Source organism: Ictidomys tridecemlineatus, chromosome 8, assembly GCF_052094955.1.
Source record: "Ictidomys tridecemlineatus isolate mIctTri1 chromosome 8, mIctTri1.hap1, whole genome shotgun sequence".
NCBI lineage: Eukaryota > Metazoa > Chordata > Mammalia > Rodentia > Sciuridae > Ictidomys > Ictidomys tridecemlineatus.
In genome coordinates, this window is record NC_135484.1 from 7,411,801 (window position 1) to 7,426,710 (window position 14,910).

General features: G+C 56.3%; 1 protein-coding gene across 1 annotated transcript in view; it reads right to left on the minus strand.

Moving 5' to 3' along the window:
* Nucleotides 1–416: 416 nt before the first annotated feature.
* The window catches only part of Igf2r (insulin like growth factor 2 receptor), a 94,533-nt gene continuing 80,039 nt past the window's right edge, over nt 417–14,910 (minus strand). Inside the window, exons 42-48 of the mRNA XM_078018796.1 lie at nt 11,809–11,923; nt 10,572–10,718; nt 9,717–9,904; nt 7,372–7,558; nt 3,645–3,797; nt 2,827–2,896; nt 417–2,131 (exon numbers count right to left, since the gene is read on the minus strand). Coding sequence (XP_077874922.1) covers nt 1,715–2,131; nt 2,827–2,896; nt 3,645–3,797; nt 7,372–7,558; nt 9,717–9,904; nt 10,572–10,718; nt 11,809–11,923 — 1,277 coding nt within the window. The 3' untranslated portion in view covers nt 417–1,714. The remainder of the gene's footprint in view (nt 2,132–2,826; nt 2,897–3,644; nt 3,798–7,371; nt 7,559–9,716; nt 9,905–10,571; nt 10,719–11,808; nt 11,924–14,910) is intronic.

Consider the following 14,910-nt stretch of genomic DNA (forward strand, 5'->3'; position numbering starts at 1 on the left):
ACTATAGTAATTTTCTGTTTTATGTCAAATGTAGGTAAACTCTCCATAACTAATCAGTAAGTTAAGAGAGGAGACCAGTGGATTTATTCAGGAGGAACACTCCCACGGTAGGTAGGGCCGTATACCAAGATGCTTTATTGTAGAACTGTAAAATGACCGCAGTCCTTGTTTTGGTCAACAAGAGACTAAGTTCCACTAGAAAGAATGGGGACATTAGATCTGGATAAAGCTGAGAGAAGGCACACGGGAACCAAAGGAACAAGCAACGGGGAACACACGGAGGGAAACTTCAGCGCTGCTCAACAGGACACTGAAGTTAACACCCAAATGCAAACATGTTCTGAACAGAAGGCCAGACTGGCCACTAGCTCAGCAAGTTCTTCACTACCAAGGAGGAAAAAAGCGAGAGCGCCCAATTAATAATTTATCTTTTATTGAAATTGCTGAATACTGTATTTTACAGTAAAGTTGATTGGGAAAAAAAAAAGAGAGAAAAATCAATTTTAAAAAATACACTCATGTTGAAATCAAACAAGCCAGCCAAACTGGGCACAAACCAAGAAATTCTGTAGGGTGGTTTGCTTTTCAGTATATGAATACCACTGAGTCTATGTACAATTCTACAATTCGAGAAAAGTCATTCATTGAACACTTTGAGAAAGGAGTCCACAGCAGAGGAGGAACACCGGCCGCCCTTCCATCCTGCAGCGCTGGGTGCCCCGGCCTTGGCTCCAGGAGCCGGATCCAAGCACAGCGCGGGGTGAGATGCTGGCCCACAGTCTCACATGATTTCTGTAAGTCACACACTGTGCATATTAAGGCTTCTTATAGGTCGAATGGTTGATAACCGCTTTTTTTTTTCTTAAAAAAATAAGCACAGTAAAGGTGGTGTATCATGAGACTCTGAAGAGATGAGACCTACAGCCCAAACCTGGAGAGAAGTTCCTTCCTCTGATACCTCAACTCCACTCACAGGCACAGAAAGACAAAAGAACAACGCCAATCTTTGGGTGGGCTGCGGAGCTCGCCAGCCAGCGGAAGCAATACTGACGAATGTGCTGCGGCCACCTGGGGTTGAAGGTGTCCTGCAGAGAGCCACAGGCATAGAGCAGGCGAACCCCCAAACCCAGGCACTCGGGGACCCTGTGCACCCTGTGTGCCCTCGAGAAACGGAAGCAGAAAGGAAGAGACAGAACGGCGCTCACTCGCCAGCTCTGCACACGCTGCCGGCCCGGCCCGCTGGAGCCCCCCAAGTCCGCCCGCACAGCCGCCCCCTCGCCGTGGACCCCACCCTGCCGGCAGGAAGAAACGGAGCTGTTTTCACGTTTTTGCAAACCTGAGTAATTGTCGAAGTCAATAAATAGGGGGAGAGAATTAAGATGCTAAGTAATGGTCAGATACCCTACGGGTCTGAAGCAGCAAGGGTCTCCCTCCACGCGGCCGCTGCTCCGGATGCACTGGCGCAGCGCTGAGCGGCGGAGCGTGGGAAGGACGAGGTACCGCCCGCCGGCTACTCGAGCAGGCCTGTCCCGAGGCCTGTAAACCAGCAGGAAGGAGTGGTGCGGCCTCCTTCACCCTCCCCCGTCACAAAAACTCTTCCCTTTGGAGCAGTTTTTGTTAAAGGCAAACTATAGAAGCATCGAGTAGAAGTCTTATTTGGTTGGAGGTGCTTGGCTGTGCCACGGCTCCACGCGCTCCTGTAGGCACCACGGAGTTAGATGTGTAAGAGGTCCTCGTCACTGTCGTCGTGGAAGGACGCCAGCATGGCTGAGGTCCCCGTCTTCTGCTGTCCGGGCCTGGGCTTCCCTTTTCTGGCCTTCTCGCCTTGGACCAGCCCCACCCGATCGTCCTCCCTCTCCCGAAGGGCCCTCCGCTGTGCGTTCCTCGCGGGCTGTGAGCTCTCGGCCCCGGCTCCTCGGCCTGAGTGAACTTTCACCTCTGGGATGGTCAGGACCTCATCCTCACTGTCCTGGTCGTCCCCGTGCAGGGAAGTGAGGGCCTCCGCTTTCACGGACTTGGTGGTGATGTGGCCGTTTTCCTGCCCCTCTCTGCCCAGCCTGGGGGCCGGCAGCTGGATCTCTTCCATCAGCCACTCCGTCTCGTTCTCGTCTGTCTCCTCCTCTTTGTTCACCTGCCAGGAAGCAAGAGCAGAGGGCACGTGAGCCCCAGCGGACACCCTTCTCCCCTCTGCTGTTCTGCTGGCACGTCCTCCCCACAGCAGGGGCCACCCTGCTGCAGGAGCCAGGGAGAGAGTGAACACCTGCCCATCACTGTCCCTGTCCCCACCTGGGCCTCCAGGTCCCAGGCCCCGCAGGGCTGGGGACAACTGCCGCTCACAGTAAGAGCAGGCCACGCCAAGGGCTGCAGGAGCGTGAGGAGCGCTGTGCAGACCCACCCCCTCAGCAGTGCTGGATGGCAAGGGGCCGACGGTGGCAGGGTGGGGACACGTGGTGTGTGGAGAGCCACAGGGAGGACTCTGCAGAGTCTGGTTTTACAGGCGATCTGGCAATGCAAAGCGCAGGGGGAGCCGGACGTAGTACTAGCCTAGGTGGGCCTCTTCTGGGAGTTACCATTTCCACCACCACAGCGTCTTAAGAACAGCCCCAACACAGACAGCCCAAGCACCGAGCACTCCTAAGAAAACCGCTGCCCCCCTGCAGGACAGACTTGAGGGGACAGCCAGCAAGGGTGCTGGGTGAGGGCTGAGTGAAGGACAAGCCTCCTCCCCCACCGCGTGGTCTTCCGGGCAGCACACACCCTGGTGCTGACCATGGGCACTGACTGACGAGCGGGCAAGCAGGCCCCAGAGGCTCAGCTGACGAGTACCTTTGAGTATTTGTAGGACACATTTGAGCTTCTTCGACAGCAATTGCTTAGCTTGTTAATCACGGTTTCCCTGTTGAAAATGGAGACCATCATTGGTCCTGGGTAGAACAAGCCCCCTCCACACCCACCACAGCCCGCCTGCCCAGCATCTGCAGCTGCTGAGGACTGGGTCACAAGGCTACATGCCCAGCACATATCACCCTCAGGGCATGGCATTCTGAGTGACCACCAATGATGACAGCCAGCCTGTAACCGGATGATGTTCACGGTTCATGGGAAGAACACAGGCTTGGGAGGGAGACAGAGCAGGGCTCAGGTCCTGCTTCACCTCTCAGTGGTCACAGTTCTACAACGTGTCACTCACATCTCGTTTCTAATTTTTCATGTGTGACTACACCAGACCACTTTGCTGCGCCCCAGGGCTGCAGGATGAGAGGTAGGTGCTGGGAGTACCCAGAGGCCAGCTCACACTGTCGCGCCTCGGAGCCCGGCTCCTGAACTGGAGACCCACCCAACCACTTCTCCCTTTGTTGGGAGGGGACGGGCACATCAGGAGCTCAGTGTCCTGGCTCTGCATGGACCGGGCCGGGAGCCAAGGTGTACGACACGGGTGAGCCATGCCTGAGAATGGTGCCACAGCGCTGGGCGACCACACGCTGGTGTCGCGGTGCGCAGACATTTAGCACCACTGTGGAGCCTGCTCAGAGTTCCACGGAGCTCTGAACCAAGGACAAGGAGGCGCTGATGCTGTGGGACTCCCGAGCCCTGACTCTGAACCGCCCCCGGCCCCCGCCGCCCCGTCAGGACGCACTCCTTACCGCCTCTCCTTCTTGTGAAGCAGCAGGGCCAGCAGGCAGCCGATGAGCGCCACCAGGAGCAGACTGAGGACCGCCCCAACGGCCTGGCTCCGCTCCGAGAGCCCCTTGTGCCCCTGCCCGTCGGGTCCAGCACTCTCGCCGTCAAAGCCCACCCTGGAGGATGTCACAAGTTAGGAACACAAAGTCACTCGATGGTGCAGCCGCCACAGCAGCCCTGAAGGGTTCCCAGGAAGGAGCCAGCCCTGGCTGGACAGACGCCAGTCTCTACCCGGCCAGTGAAAGCGGATCCAGTGGACACAAAAAACACCAACAGAAACTGGGTGGGAAGAACCTGGAAGAAGCTGGCCACGGACGCCAGGCAGTGGCCTCTCAAGCCCCGCCCACCTGGAGGAGCACGCGTGAAGCACCCCACGCCTTCCACCAACCCCACGCTCCGACATTCAGACCGGCAGGGACATCGGCGCGCTTTCATGACATGAAGAGTTGGAAGCAGTGTGGGGTGGGGGACGCCTGGCTAACTCCCCTTCTGCTCTGGGACAGCGGGTTAGGCCTTGAGCTGCTCATCTGCCAGCTTCCCGTCACTCAGGGTCACCATATGCAGACACAGAACGGCAGAACAGGGTCCTGGTCCTCCCCGGTGATGGAGGTACCTGACCACACATCGCAGGACAGCTGCCCACAGTACGGCTGCTCCTTCAGAAACTGACTTAACCGTCACAAGTTTGGCTCCGAAATAACTGAGAGCAACCAAGCGATGGCTGAGCCACCAGGCTCAGAAGCTCAGCCTCCCCGAGCGGCCTCGTACAGCACCACAAAGGCAAGGAAGAGCAGGAGGGACTGGCTTTCTGAGTGACTAGGCCCCGGGCCCTACCCACTGGCCTCTGCTCAGGGGGAATGCACTGCGTGGATAGTGGTCTCAGCCCCAAAGGCCTCTCCCCTCAAGGCCGGAAGCAGAGCAGCCAAACCAGTGCAGCTGCTCAGGAGCCCGGGACGGCCCAGCCCAGGTCCATCACCCAGGGTCCTCAGGCTGTGTCAAGGTCTTCCTCACGCTGGGCGGGGGGAGGGGGTCTGTTCCCAGCTGTACTCACTTCCTGGTTATCGGCTGCCTTGGTTCCCGACTTAGCTGGGTCAGGTATTGAGTCTGTACAGAGTCCGTATGTAGCCACTCAGGGACCCGCCCCTCCGTGGTTGATCTGTGACAGTTTGCTAAGTGAGGCTGAGCTGGACAATGTGCCTCCCGGCGGCTGGGAACAGGGTTCTCTGTCTGCCTGCTCAACCCAGCCTTTTCACTCTCACCCCCGTCTTTTCAAGGTGTTACTTTTTGTGAACTTGACCCAGCAAACACCAGTAAAGGAGGCCTCAGCCCAAGTGTGGTTCTGTGGGTTTCTGTTTTCCTGGCCCAGGTGGGCTGAGTTCAGCTCTCCTGTATCTGCAGGGAGCTGGCCCTTGCAAAATCGGCAGTCCTCCCTCTCCACTGGTCTAGCCTCCCTTCCTACTGTGGTTTGCCTGGTCTGTTTTCTTAGCTTTTGACCTCTGGTCTTTCAGGCCTCCTGCACTCCCTGCAAATTCAGCTGCTCTTAAGAGCCCCCCCCTCCCCACCACCATGTGTCTTGTAAGAGAAGGTCAGCCTGTGGGCATCACCACCATGACTGACCTGACAACTATTCCCACCACCTTAGGTCATTTCTTCTTGTCTCTGATTTTCTGTTTTGCTCCCGTTTTTGTCTTCCTGCAGAGACTTTAGTTTCTTTATTGCACCTTTTCTTCTCTACTGTTTGAGGTTATGTGCTTATTTCTATTACTGTGTTGGTTATTTCTGAAGTACTGACATACATACCAGGATAAAAAGTCCAAAACTGGACCTCCAACTAACAAGAAACTATTGCTTACATACAGCTCACTGATATTGTTGTCCAATATCATAATCCTTCTTAAATTGTTCTTTAATCCGGGCTGGGCTGGGGCTCAGCAGTAGAGCACTTGCTTAGCGAGGCCTTGGGTTCGATCCTCAGCACCACATAAAAATAAATAAAATAAAGGTACTGTGTCCAACTGTAACCCAAAATTAAATATTTTTAAAAAACTGTTCTCAAATCCAGTAAATGAGCTTCCCTGCAGCTTCCAGTCTTTCTCACACGCACTGGTGTGGCACTTCCCAGCCGTGGGCCTCTCTGTGGCTGCTGCACCTGTGCGGGGCAAGTGGTGGGCCCCTCCATCTGCAGATGCAGGTTTTTAACTTTATGGAAGAGTTCTTTTTTTAATGTTGTAAAAGCATAAATACATCTGCACTGATTACTGCAAAACTGTGAAGAGCCGTTTGGGGAAGGCAGGGGAGAGAGAGAGAAAGCTGTGAGAAAGCTGACTGCACCTGGCCTTGCAGGAGGTCAACGAGGCCTAAACACACTCCTTAGGAACACGGAGGTGAGTGCCCAGGAAACAGCTGACAGAACTAAGGGCCCTCGTTGGGACAACTGCTACCCGTCTTCCACATTTATATCTGATTTTAAAAGGGGCAACTATAATTCGGCTGGGGTTGTGGCTCAGTGGTAGAGCGCTTGCCTAGCATGTGCAAGGCACTGGGTTCGATTCTCAGCACCACATAAAGATATTGTATTCATCTATAGCTAAAAATATTTATTAAAAAAGAAAAGGTACAACCATACTTGGATAAAATGTGAGGGAAGACGGCGGGGGAGCCACGCAGACACTGCTCTGCCTGACCGCCACGTGGCGGTCACAGCCACCATGCCCTCCAGCGGGCAGTGTGCCTGCTGTGGGTACTTCATGCTTTCCCTCCCCAGCGTTCACCGCGTTACCAACCTGTTAAGGGGCTTAAGCAACTCCAGGGAGGGCCCGACATCCCGACATCGTGAAAAGGGGCCTCCCGTGGAAGCTCCTCTCTGGCTCTGACATGGATCCCTGAAGCCCTGGACTGTGCCCTCGGGGCGTGCCCCCATCTGCCAGTCTCAGCAGGCCTGACTGAGGCCCGGGCCTGGGCTGGACTCCTCCATGCAGAGGGCGGGGCAACACAGTTCACCGCATCTCTGCCTCCACCAACAGTGCCGCAAGCCCATGTTTAAATTTCAATGTTTTTCTAGAACTTCTAGTTTTAACCCTTGTATTTGCCATGACCTCACCCAAACACCACACATATTCACAAGCTCAAGTGTCACGAGTGAAACCTCAGCCCCGAGACCCCTCTGTGATGCTGCAGACAAGAGACCTTGTGTCCATGTGCCTGGGACAAATTAGGAAAAAGCCTCTTCTGCTGAGCTAGTCCCCACGGAAAGTGAAAATGAAACAACAGGAGCTAAGAAGGGGGACCAGAAGTCCCCCGTCACCCCTGCCACTGCTGCCTGATGGCAGGGGCACCCTTCTCAGGTCATGACATGCTGAGGGTTCGTCTTCCTCTTGTCCTCAAGGTCACAGGACAGAGGAAAGAAGGCTTAGGGGATGGTGGCCGGGGAAGGCAGGAAGAGAGGGAACCAAGAGGAGACCATCCATTATTACAGGAGGTCCTGGGCAGAGGTGCCAGCTGTGGGTCATGAGAAGGACATGCAGAGGCGCCTCCCGCTCCTGACCACTGCAGCAGGGCGCTGGCTGCGGGAGGTCTGTCCTCCTCCACTCTGTGTGCGTGTCTGAGTACTCTGCACGGGGGAACAGCTCAGACTCCCCCCGGAGCCGCACACTGAGCAGAGAGGGGTGGAGCACCCAGGACGCCACTTACCCCAGAGGACACACGGCCGAGGTGTACCAGGAGAAGAGGTACTGGCAGTCGGCGGTCTCGTGGCTGAACTCTGGGATCCCATCCTTCACCAGAGGGTCGCAGTGGAAGAAGATGGTGGAGGAGACGGACTTCGTCTTATCCTTCCCGCACTTGGAGGAAGAGGCAAACACCACATCCAGATCACCATCTGTCAGGGGAAGGGCACTGTCACCATCGGCCTCTCAGTAAGGGACTGAGTTGACACTTCACTGTCTGCAAAAAGCTGACACAGACTCCTAATCACAGGTCAAGATATGTCATCAACTGTCCCACCCACAAGCACTCTGCCTTCAGAGCTTAAAAACCAAACAACAAAAAGTCACCTGCTGCAGATTCACAGAGCTCCTGTCCTCAACAATGAGCATGCACTAAAGATTTTACCTCCCCCTGAAGAGGTCTGGCCTCCAGCCTTGGCTAACGGCAGGGTCTGGAGTGGGACTGGTCAGGCCCCACCTGTCCACCTGGTGACTGAGAACAACCAATCAACCATGACTACTCACAGGAGCCCCACAGAGGTTCTGGATACCAGGGTGCCACGCGTTAGTTAGTGTGGGGATCACAGCAAAGGCCCAGGCCTCTGACCCCGTGGGCTGGATGCTGCCTGTGGGGTCTTCTCATGGTGGCCTGCCTGCCACCCTTGTGGTTCTGCTGAACGCCGTGAGCACGAGGCCAATGTGCCCAGTGAGTGCTGTGAGCTCTTGTGTCAAATTACAGAATGGGAGGGCAGGTCTGGGGGCTGCTGAGCTGGCCAGTGGTGTCAGCACAAGGGGAACCTGTGGCTGGTGTGCGGGTCCACAGACGGGTGCCCTGGCGCACGGCCAGTTGGGGAAGAGTCCCGTGTCCCCACGCAGGGTGGTGAAGCAGGAACTGAGCAGATGGTCCTGCCTGTCCAACCAGACAGGACAGGGCTCCGCGGGCTCCCTTTCCCGCTGCGGTGAATGAGCAGATTTCACTCATTCACTGGCCACTTTGTGGTGCAGGAAAGGGGAACACTGAGGAGTCTGAAAGGGACTGTGTCAGCACACAGCACGCGGCACACAGAACCCCGAGGGCTGGGATTCCAGAGCAGACCCTGTGGGGAGCGAGGGGCTGCACTCCTCACCAGCACAGCACTCCCCCAGACCCACCACGAGGCGGGAACCCTGGCTCGTGAAGGGCGGCTTCCTGAGGAGGCGGCATGGGGGTGGCTCTGGCAGGAGGAACAAAGGAGCTGCACAGATCAGGCCACCAGGCTTCAGAAGGACACGGAGCTCATGGAGGACAGATGGCTGAGCCATGAGCTGGGGGACCAGAGGCCTGCAGGATGGAGGTCCTCTGAGCCAAACAGGAAGGGGGCTGGGCCTCTCCTCCTCTGCCTACGGGGGCATCTTGAAGGCTTACAATGCAATCCCACAGCTGGCCACCAACATGAACTCGGCTCTTCCTAGGCCGAGGATGTGGGACAGCAAGAGGCACACCCAGGCAGGGTGACCTTCACATGTGACCCCAAATTACTGGAGGAGTCACTGAAGTGTAAGAAAGCAGAAGGAGGCGTTCACTCTACCTGTGGGATGATGAGGGACGGCGGAGCTGGCTGAGCACCAGCCCACACAGCAGCCTGTGCACCCCTCCCTTTCCCCAGGGACTGCAGCTGTGCGAGCAGACACAAGGCAGGGCTCCTGATGCCCGAGGCCTGTCACACTCTGTAACCAGTGCCAGTCTCGCCCGGCCATCTAGGGCGCCCGGGTTATGCACTGCACCAGCAACATGCTCAGCTCTGGGGCACTGGACAGGTGCTTCCTCTAGGACCCTCCGGGCAGGCGGCCTCCCCCTGGCAGGGCTCTCTCAGCCCTACCCCAGAGCAGGCTGGGCTTTCCAACATACTTTGAAAGTTAAGACATCCAGAGGGCTCAAAAGTCAAACATAAAAGGTATAGAGTGAAACACACACTGCCCTCCAGAACACTCCCGTGATCAGCCAGGACAAGGCCTCTCCTCACACTCATTCTCACGCTCAGGCTGGCGGGCCCTCCCGCCGTTCCCTGGGATGCTCCTGGTGTGATGTGCGGCCTCCCGCTCCCCTCTAACGTCCTCGTATTACTGAAGAAGTCAGTGCCAGGCCTAGACCAAGTCAAAGGCGACGCCCTGGTTCCCACTGGTGAGCTGAGCCGAGCTCCACCCACACAGGACGCTCGGGTCCTGCGGCACCCTGGGACCTGCTGTGGAGACGCAGCACCCGCCAGGTTTCTATCTTAACCTGATCTGATGCTCCCATGGAGGCGGTTTCGGGATGCGTTGGCATGGAGCCAGACGGGAGCGCAGCGGTACCTTGCACGTAGTACTTGGTTCTGTCGGAGGTGCCCACTTTCCTACTGAAGTGCTCGTCGTTGGGCTTGACCTGGCAGATGTTGGCTCCGGAGCACGCGGGGTTAGTGGAGCTGGTGATGGACGAGAGCTGGATCTCATACAGGTAGTTGTCCCCGTTGGTTCTCATGTCCCCGGAGGCACTGAACAACCTGCGAAGACACACAGTGACTCAGAAGTCCCTCAGGGAGGATGCTTAAACATGACCACACGATCCCCAGTCCCCAGAGGAGCTGCAGGGTCCAGGATGCCTCCTGTCTCCTTGTTCCAAACCAGGGCAGCAATTCCGTGACCCCACAACCACTAGGGCACCCACTTCCATCTGCCATCTCACTGTCCTGCCCCGCTGGGTCCACACTCTGGCAGGAGCCACTTCTCCAATGCCACCTCCAGTGCCACACACACTTCACGCTGCCCTGTACAGCCAGTGGGCATGGCTGGTCACCAGGGCCAGTGCACCCCACGGCAGCCCAGGGACACTGCTGAACAGACCTCCATCCCCACATACTGATAAGCCCAGAAGAGTCCTGCTCAGCCATGCTTCCAGAGGGCTTTGGCTTTGACCCCAGGCTTCCCAGGAAGTGAGGAAGGAGGGGGACCTTATTTTTACACTCATGAGAATTTACCATCTTTGGCGCTAAACCTTAATAGTTGAGTAATGCTTTCCTTTGGTTTAAGCAAAATATGATGGCTGCTTCAGCAACCGTAACTAAGACACAGAGACCTATTTATCTTACAGGGCTCCTGTTAGGTAGGAAACTGCTTGCTGGCTTACGCTCGAGTACATTTTAATGCTCAGAAGAGAAAGGATTCACTTACTTAAAATAAATATCCCCAAGGCTGAAGCTCTTGCCATTCACAGGGTTGGTGAGGGTCCCGTTCACCATCTGCACCTCCTGTGGCCTCACAGCGCAGGCAGCCCGCGAGTCCCAGCGGAAGTAGTAGGTGCAGCTATCGATATCAAACCTAGAGGGAGAAAACCAACGCCGGTCACCCTCTGGCCAGACACGCAAACAACTACCAGAAACCTGCAGAGGCCCTGAAGGAGCCCTGGGCCCCAGGCTCCTGACTGCAGCTGGGCCTCCCAGGACACCTGCTGGCCCCACACTGAGCAGTCCTGGGGTCAGAACGGGCCAGGAAGGTTGTTGATTCACCTTTTCCCAGCACCACAATGAGGAGGATGACCACACAGCCTATCAGTAGTAATGTGAAACTCAGGTACTCATTCCATACAAAGGCTTCAAAATTTAGACCCTGTTCAACATTTAAAATCTGCTCCTAGACTTTAGAATTTCTAATTCACAAACTTCTCAGATTTACATATTGAAAAGTCCTCTGATGCTGGGTACAGAGGTGCATATCTGTACCCCAGGTATTCATGAGGCTGAGGCAGGAGGATCCCAAGTTCAAGATGGACCTTAGTACTTAGCGAGGCTCTCAGCAACTTAGCAAGACCCTGTCTCAAAAAATAAAAGGACTGGGGATGTAGCTCAGTTAAGAGCCCTGGGGGCAGTCCCCTCTACCAAAAAAGAGCAGTCCTTCCACAGTGTCTGGGACTCCCCTTTTCCAAGCCCAGATTCCAGAAGTTACAGGCTTCTTCCCAGACAGCAGCTCACTTGCTCCCCCTGTTGGCCAAACTCCTAGCACCACACACTGCTTCCTGGGAATTCTGTCTAAGAACACCCCAGGTGCTTGCTGGTCCCACTGCTTGAGCAGCTGAGTGGTACCATCAAGGCCCGTTGGTTCTACTCTGACATTTAAAGACAGTGGCCAGTTACATACTGCTCCGCTGGCTCACACAGCAATAAACCCAGAGCAGGAGCATATTTTCTAAGGACAGTGAGGCCAGAGAAATCGCACTGGTCTGTGACTGTGTGTCAGCATTCCACCTGGGACTCCCTCCCATGGAGGGCAGCCCTGGCCCCTTGGCCCCAAGTCTCAAGAGCCAGCCCCTCCCCACACTGACAACCCGAACCCTCTGGCCCCAGTGTGTGTGCCAAAGCCCCACATGGAAACCAGAGAGCTCTCTGCGATCCCGCCGAGCCCCTCTCCTCACCTCTTGAATGCAGGCCTGCCCACTGTCTTCGCACAGGTCAGCTCTATCACAGAGGACGCAGTCTTATTGTCACCACAGCGATAGCCTTTTGAGTAAGTGACAACAACTTTGTCATCTGAAACAGGAAAATGACTGACATGAGTTGAGTGCACTGGAAAAGCCTCAATGTCAGAGACCACACCTACTTTCAGGGCAAGAACAAAACACGTGTGCAGCTCCGCGGAGGGTTATCCACCTGCTCTCAGCACCACCATGCAGGGCGGCCGCCTGGCCTGCGCCACCATCACCACGGCCACAGACCTGGCCTCCAGCTCACGTCCTTCACTCACAGGCTCCGTGTGTTGGAATGCTGACCTGTGGGCCTCCATCACACCTCAGAATGGAAACACTCTCCCAACCCATGTGATTCAGGAATCTGGGTGCAGGGCAAGCGCTCCACTAAGGGAACCCCAGGCAGGACCTTAGATAATGGTAGTGACCATCGCTACCCACACAAGTTCAGTGCCACTCTAGAGCCTTCCTGCCTGGCCCCTCATCTGAGCCTCTTCACAACAACAGAGCAAGGGTCAGAGGGAGAAACCTAACCCAGAGAGCAACTCTGGGTGTTTTGGATCAAGTCAAGCTCTACCTGTGAACGTGGCATGAGAGGGAAAATTAATCAATAAGCCTTGCAACTTCCAGAATCAGAGAGAAAAAGGGGCCTATACTCTTAAGTGGCAGAGATCCTAGGTGGCGTGGAGCCAAGTGCCAAGCCACGTGCTGTGGCCAGGTCACTGCAGCAGTACCACTGCTGTTGTCCTGCAAGCAGCCAGGGCCTGGCCTGGCTCAGCAGACACACGCCACCACAGGGCAGGAGCACGTCTTACGGAGGGCCACGTCTGAGAGCCACAGACCCCCCACACACAGGAGCACACGGGTGAAATGACCTGGCTCCCATCAGGCAGAGGCCAAGGCAGCAGGGACGAACTGCGGACGGGAGGTGAGATGGCTCAGTTCTCAGCCATGCACCCAATTCAGAGCTGCTCCAGTTCAGTTTGTTTTAAATATTGGGTTTCTGAATAAAAATTTTGGTAGAAAATTTCCACTGCTCTAAGGAAAAACTCAGGATTCCCAGGAAATGGGCGTTCTCTATTTCCAGTGAGCGAAACGATGTGAAGACAGAGTTGAGAGAGAAACAGAACAAGCACAGGATTGAGTCACACAGTTCAGACGCCACACGCTCCCCGGTGACACACACAGCCTTCACCCGGGTCTTCCCTGAGACCTGGTTTATGCTCCACCCACACAGTGGAGAACTGCTATGTGGACGTGACCCCAAAGCTCGTGTGTTGGAAGCTTAGCCCCAGTGTGGCAGGGCCAAGAGATGGAGCGTTCAACAGGCGACTAGGCCGTTGTCACGGGAGAGGGGTCCCGGGGAAGGAGGAGCTCCGCCCCTTCCCCCTTCCTCCCACCTCTCGGGATGGTGTCCCAGGAAGGCCCTCACCAGATACCAGCTCCCTGACCTTAGATTTCCAGTTATCAGAACTGTGAGAAACAAATCCTTGCTTATTAAAAATCACCCCAAACCAGGTGTTCTGTGACAGAGCACACATGGACTGGCAGAACACTGGTCCTGAGGGCAGGGTGCTGCCTTCACGCACCTGGGCCCCGTGACCTGGGGAGGCTGGGAGAATGTGCAGGAGCAGGCTGGGAAACCCCTGGGCGACTGGGAGGCAGGGGGCAGGACAGCACAGCCCCTGCCCCCAGGGACTGAGGGACAGGTGCCGGGCACCAAGGGGTGCGGCAGCAGGAAGCCACCCTTGGAGCAAGGCCATCCTTGTCACAGGCCGCAAGCCACTCGAGCACTGCTGAGTCCTAGGGCTTTAAGGAAGGCAGGGCTGGAGAGCAGCGAGCCAGAGCGCCTGGCACAGAGCACTGCGCAGCCAGGTGCTGCAGTGCCACGGGCCACCCAGCTGTCCCAGTCAAGGAGAGGCGGGAAATGACGTGCAGAGTTGAGAGAGAAACAGAAAGAAAACCTTTGAAAACTGCCACCCTGGCCAGCTAGAGAAGGAAAGGCAGGTTCCAGAGAGTCCACCAGGCCGGCCACGCGTCCCTGCCGGGCAGATTCCCGTGGATGGGAGGAAGCGGTGCTGTGTGCACCAAGGCGAAAGGACACCCAAAGGCATTTCAGGGACTTCAAGGCAAGAGGAGTCCTTGAGGGCAAATGTCCAGAGGCGCCCTCAGGAGCTCAGCCTTCACGGCCTGGGCCCCGTACCCCTGGGGTGTCCCCTGCATCCCACTGCACTCTTGGCAGCCCAGTGCAGCCCAGTGGAGTCCTGCTGCACACGGGCCTCAGTGGCCTCCACCTAGACACCAAAGGCTGAGCCAGACAGCTCGGGGCCCAGGCAGACACCGACACAGGAGCACCGCAGGGGCCCCAGCAGGACAAGGCCCGGTGGAACTGTGAATCGAGCAGCCTCGAGGCCACAGGAGTGCAGAGCCACCGACACACACAGGCCTGGAGGAGCCCGAGGCTGCAACCAGCCAGCAAGGCTGAGGGGGGGGCTGCTCCTGGACCTGGCAGCCACTTGGTCCCAGGGTGCCCAGGAGTGGGCACAGGGAGGGAAGATCAAGCTGGAGCCTTAAGATGTAACATTCCCTGCCCTGTTGGGGCCTGCTACCCCTTTGGTAATAGAAGGGCTATGCTCTGCCCATCTCTGTGTTAGATTCTGTAAACATACAACTTGCTTTGATGCCACAGGCTTCCAGCCAGAGGGTCGTTTGCCTCAGGATGGACTGTGTCCGGAGCTCGGCCACATACAATTTAGATGGAAATGGACTCTGAACTTCTAGATGGTGACAAAACAAACTTTTGAGGTTACTGGGTATGAGGATGGCCTTAGGCCTGAACCCAAGAAACCCCATTTTAAAACTCCAGTTTGAAACCTGCAGGCTTGCCAGGCACCCCTAACAGAGCCCTCCAGTGTGGCCCTCAGGCACAAACCAGTCACTTTCCCCCCTGACAAACTCAGAGTGAAGCCTCTGGCAGGCTGTCCTCGCCCAATAAGAGGGAAAGGCCGAAAGATCAGGGTGAGACCACCGGACCAGATGTTCTAACCCCGG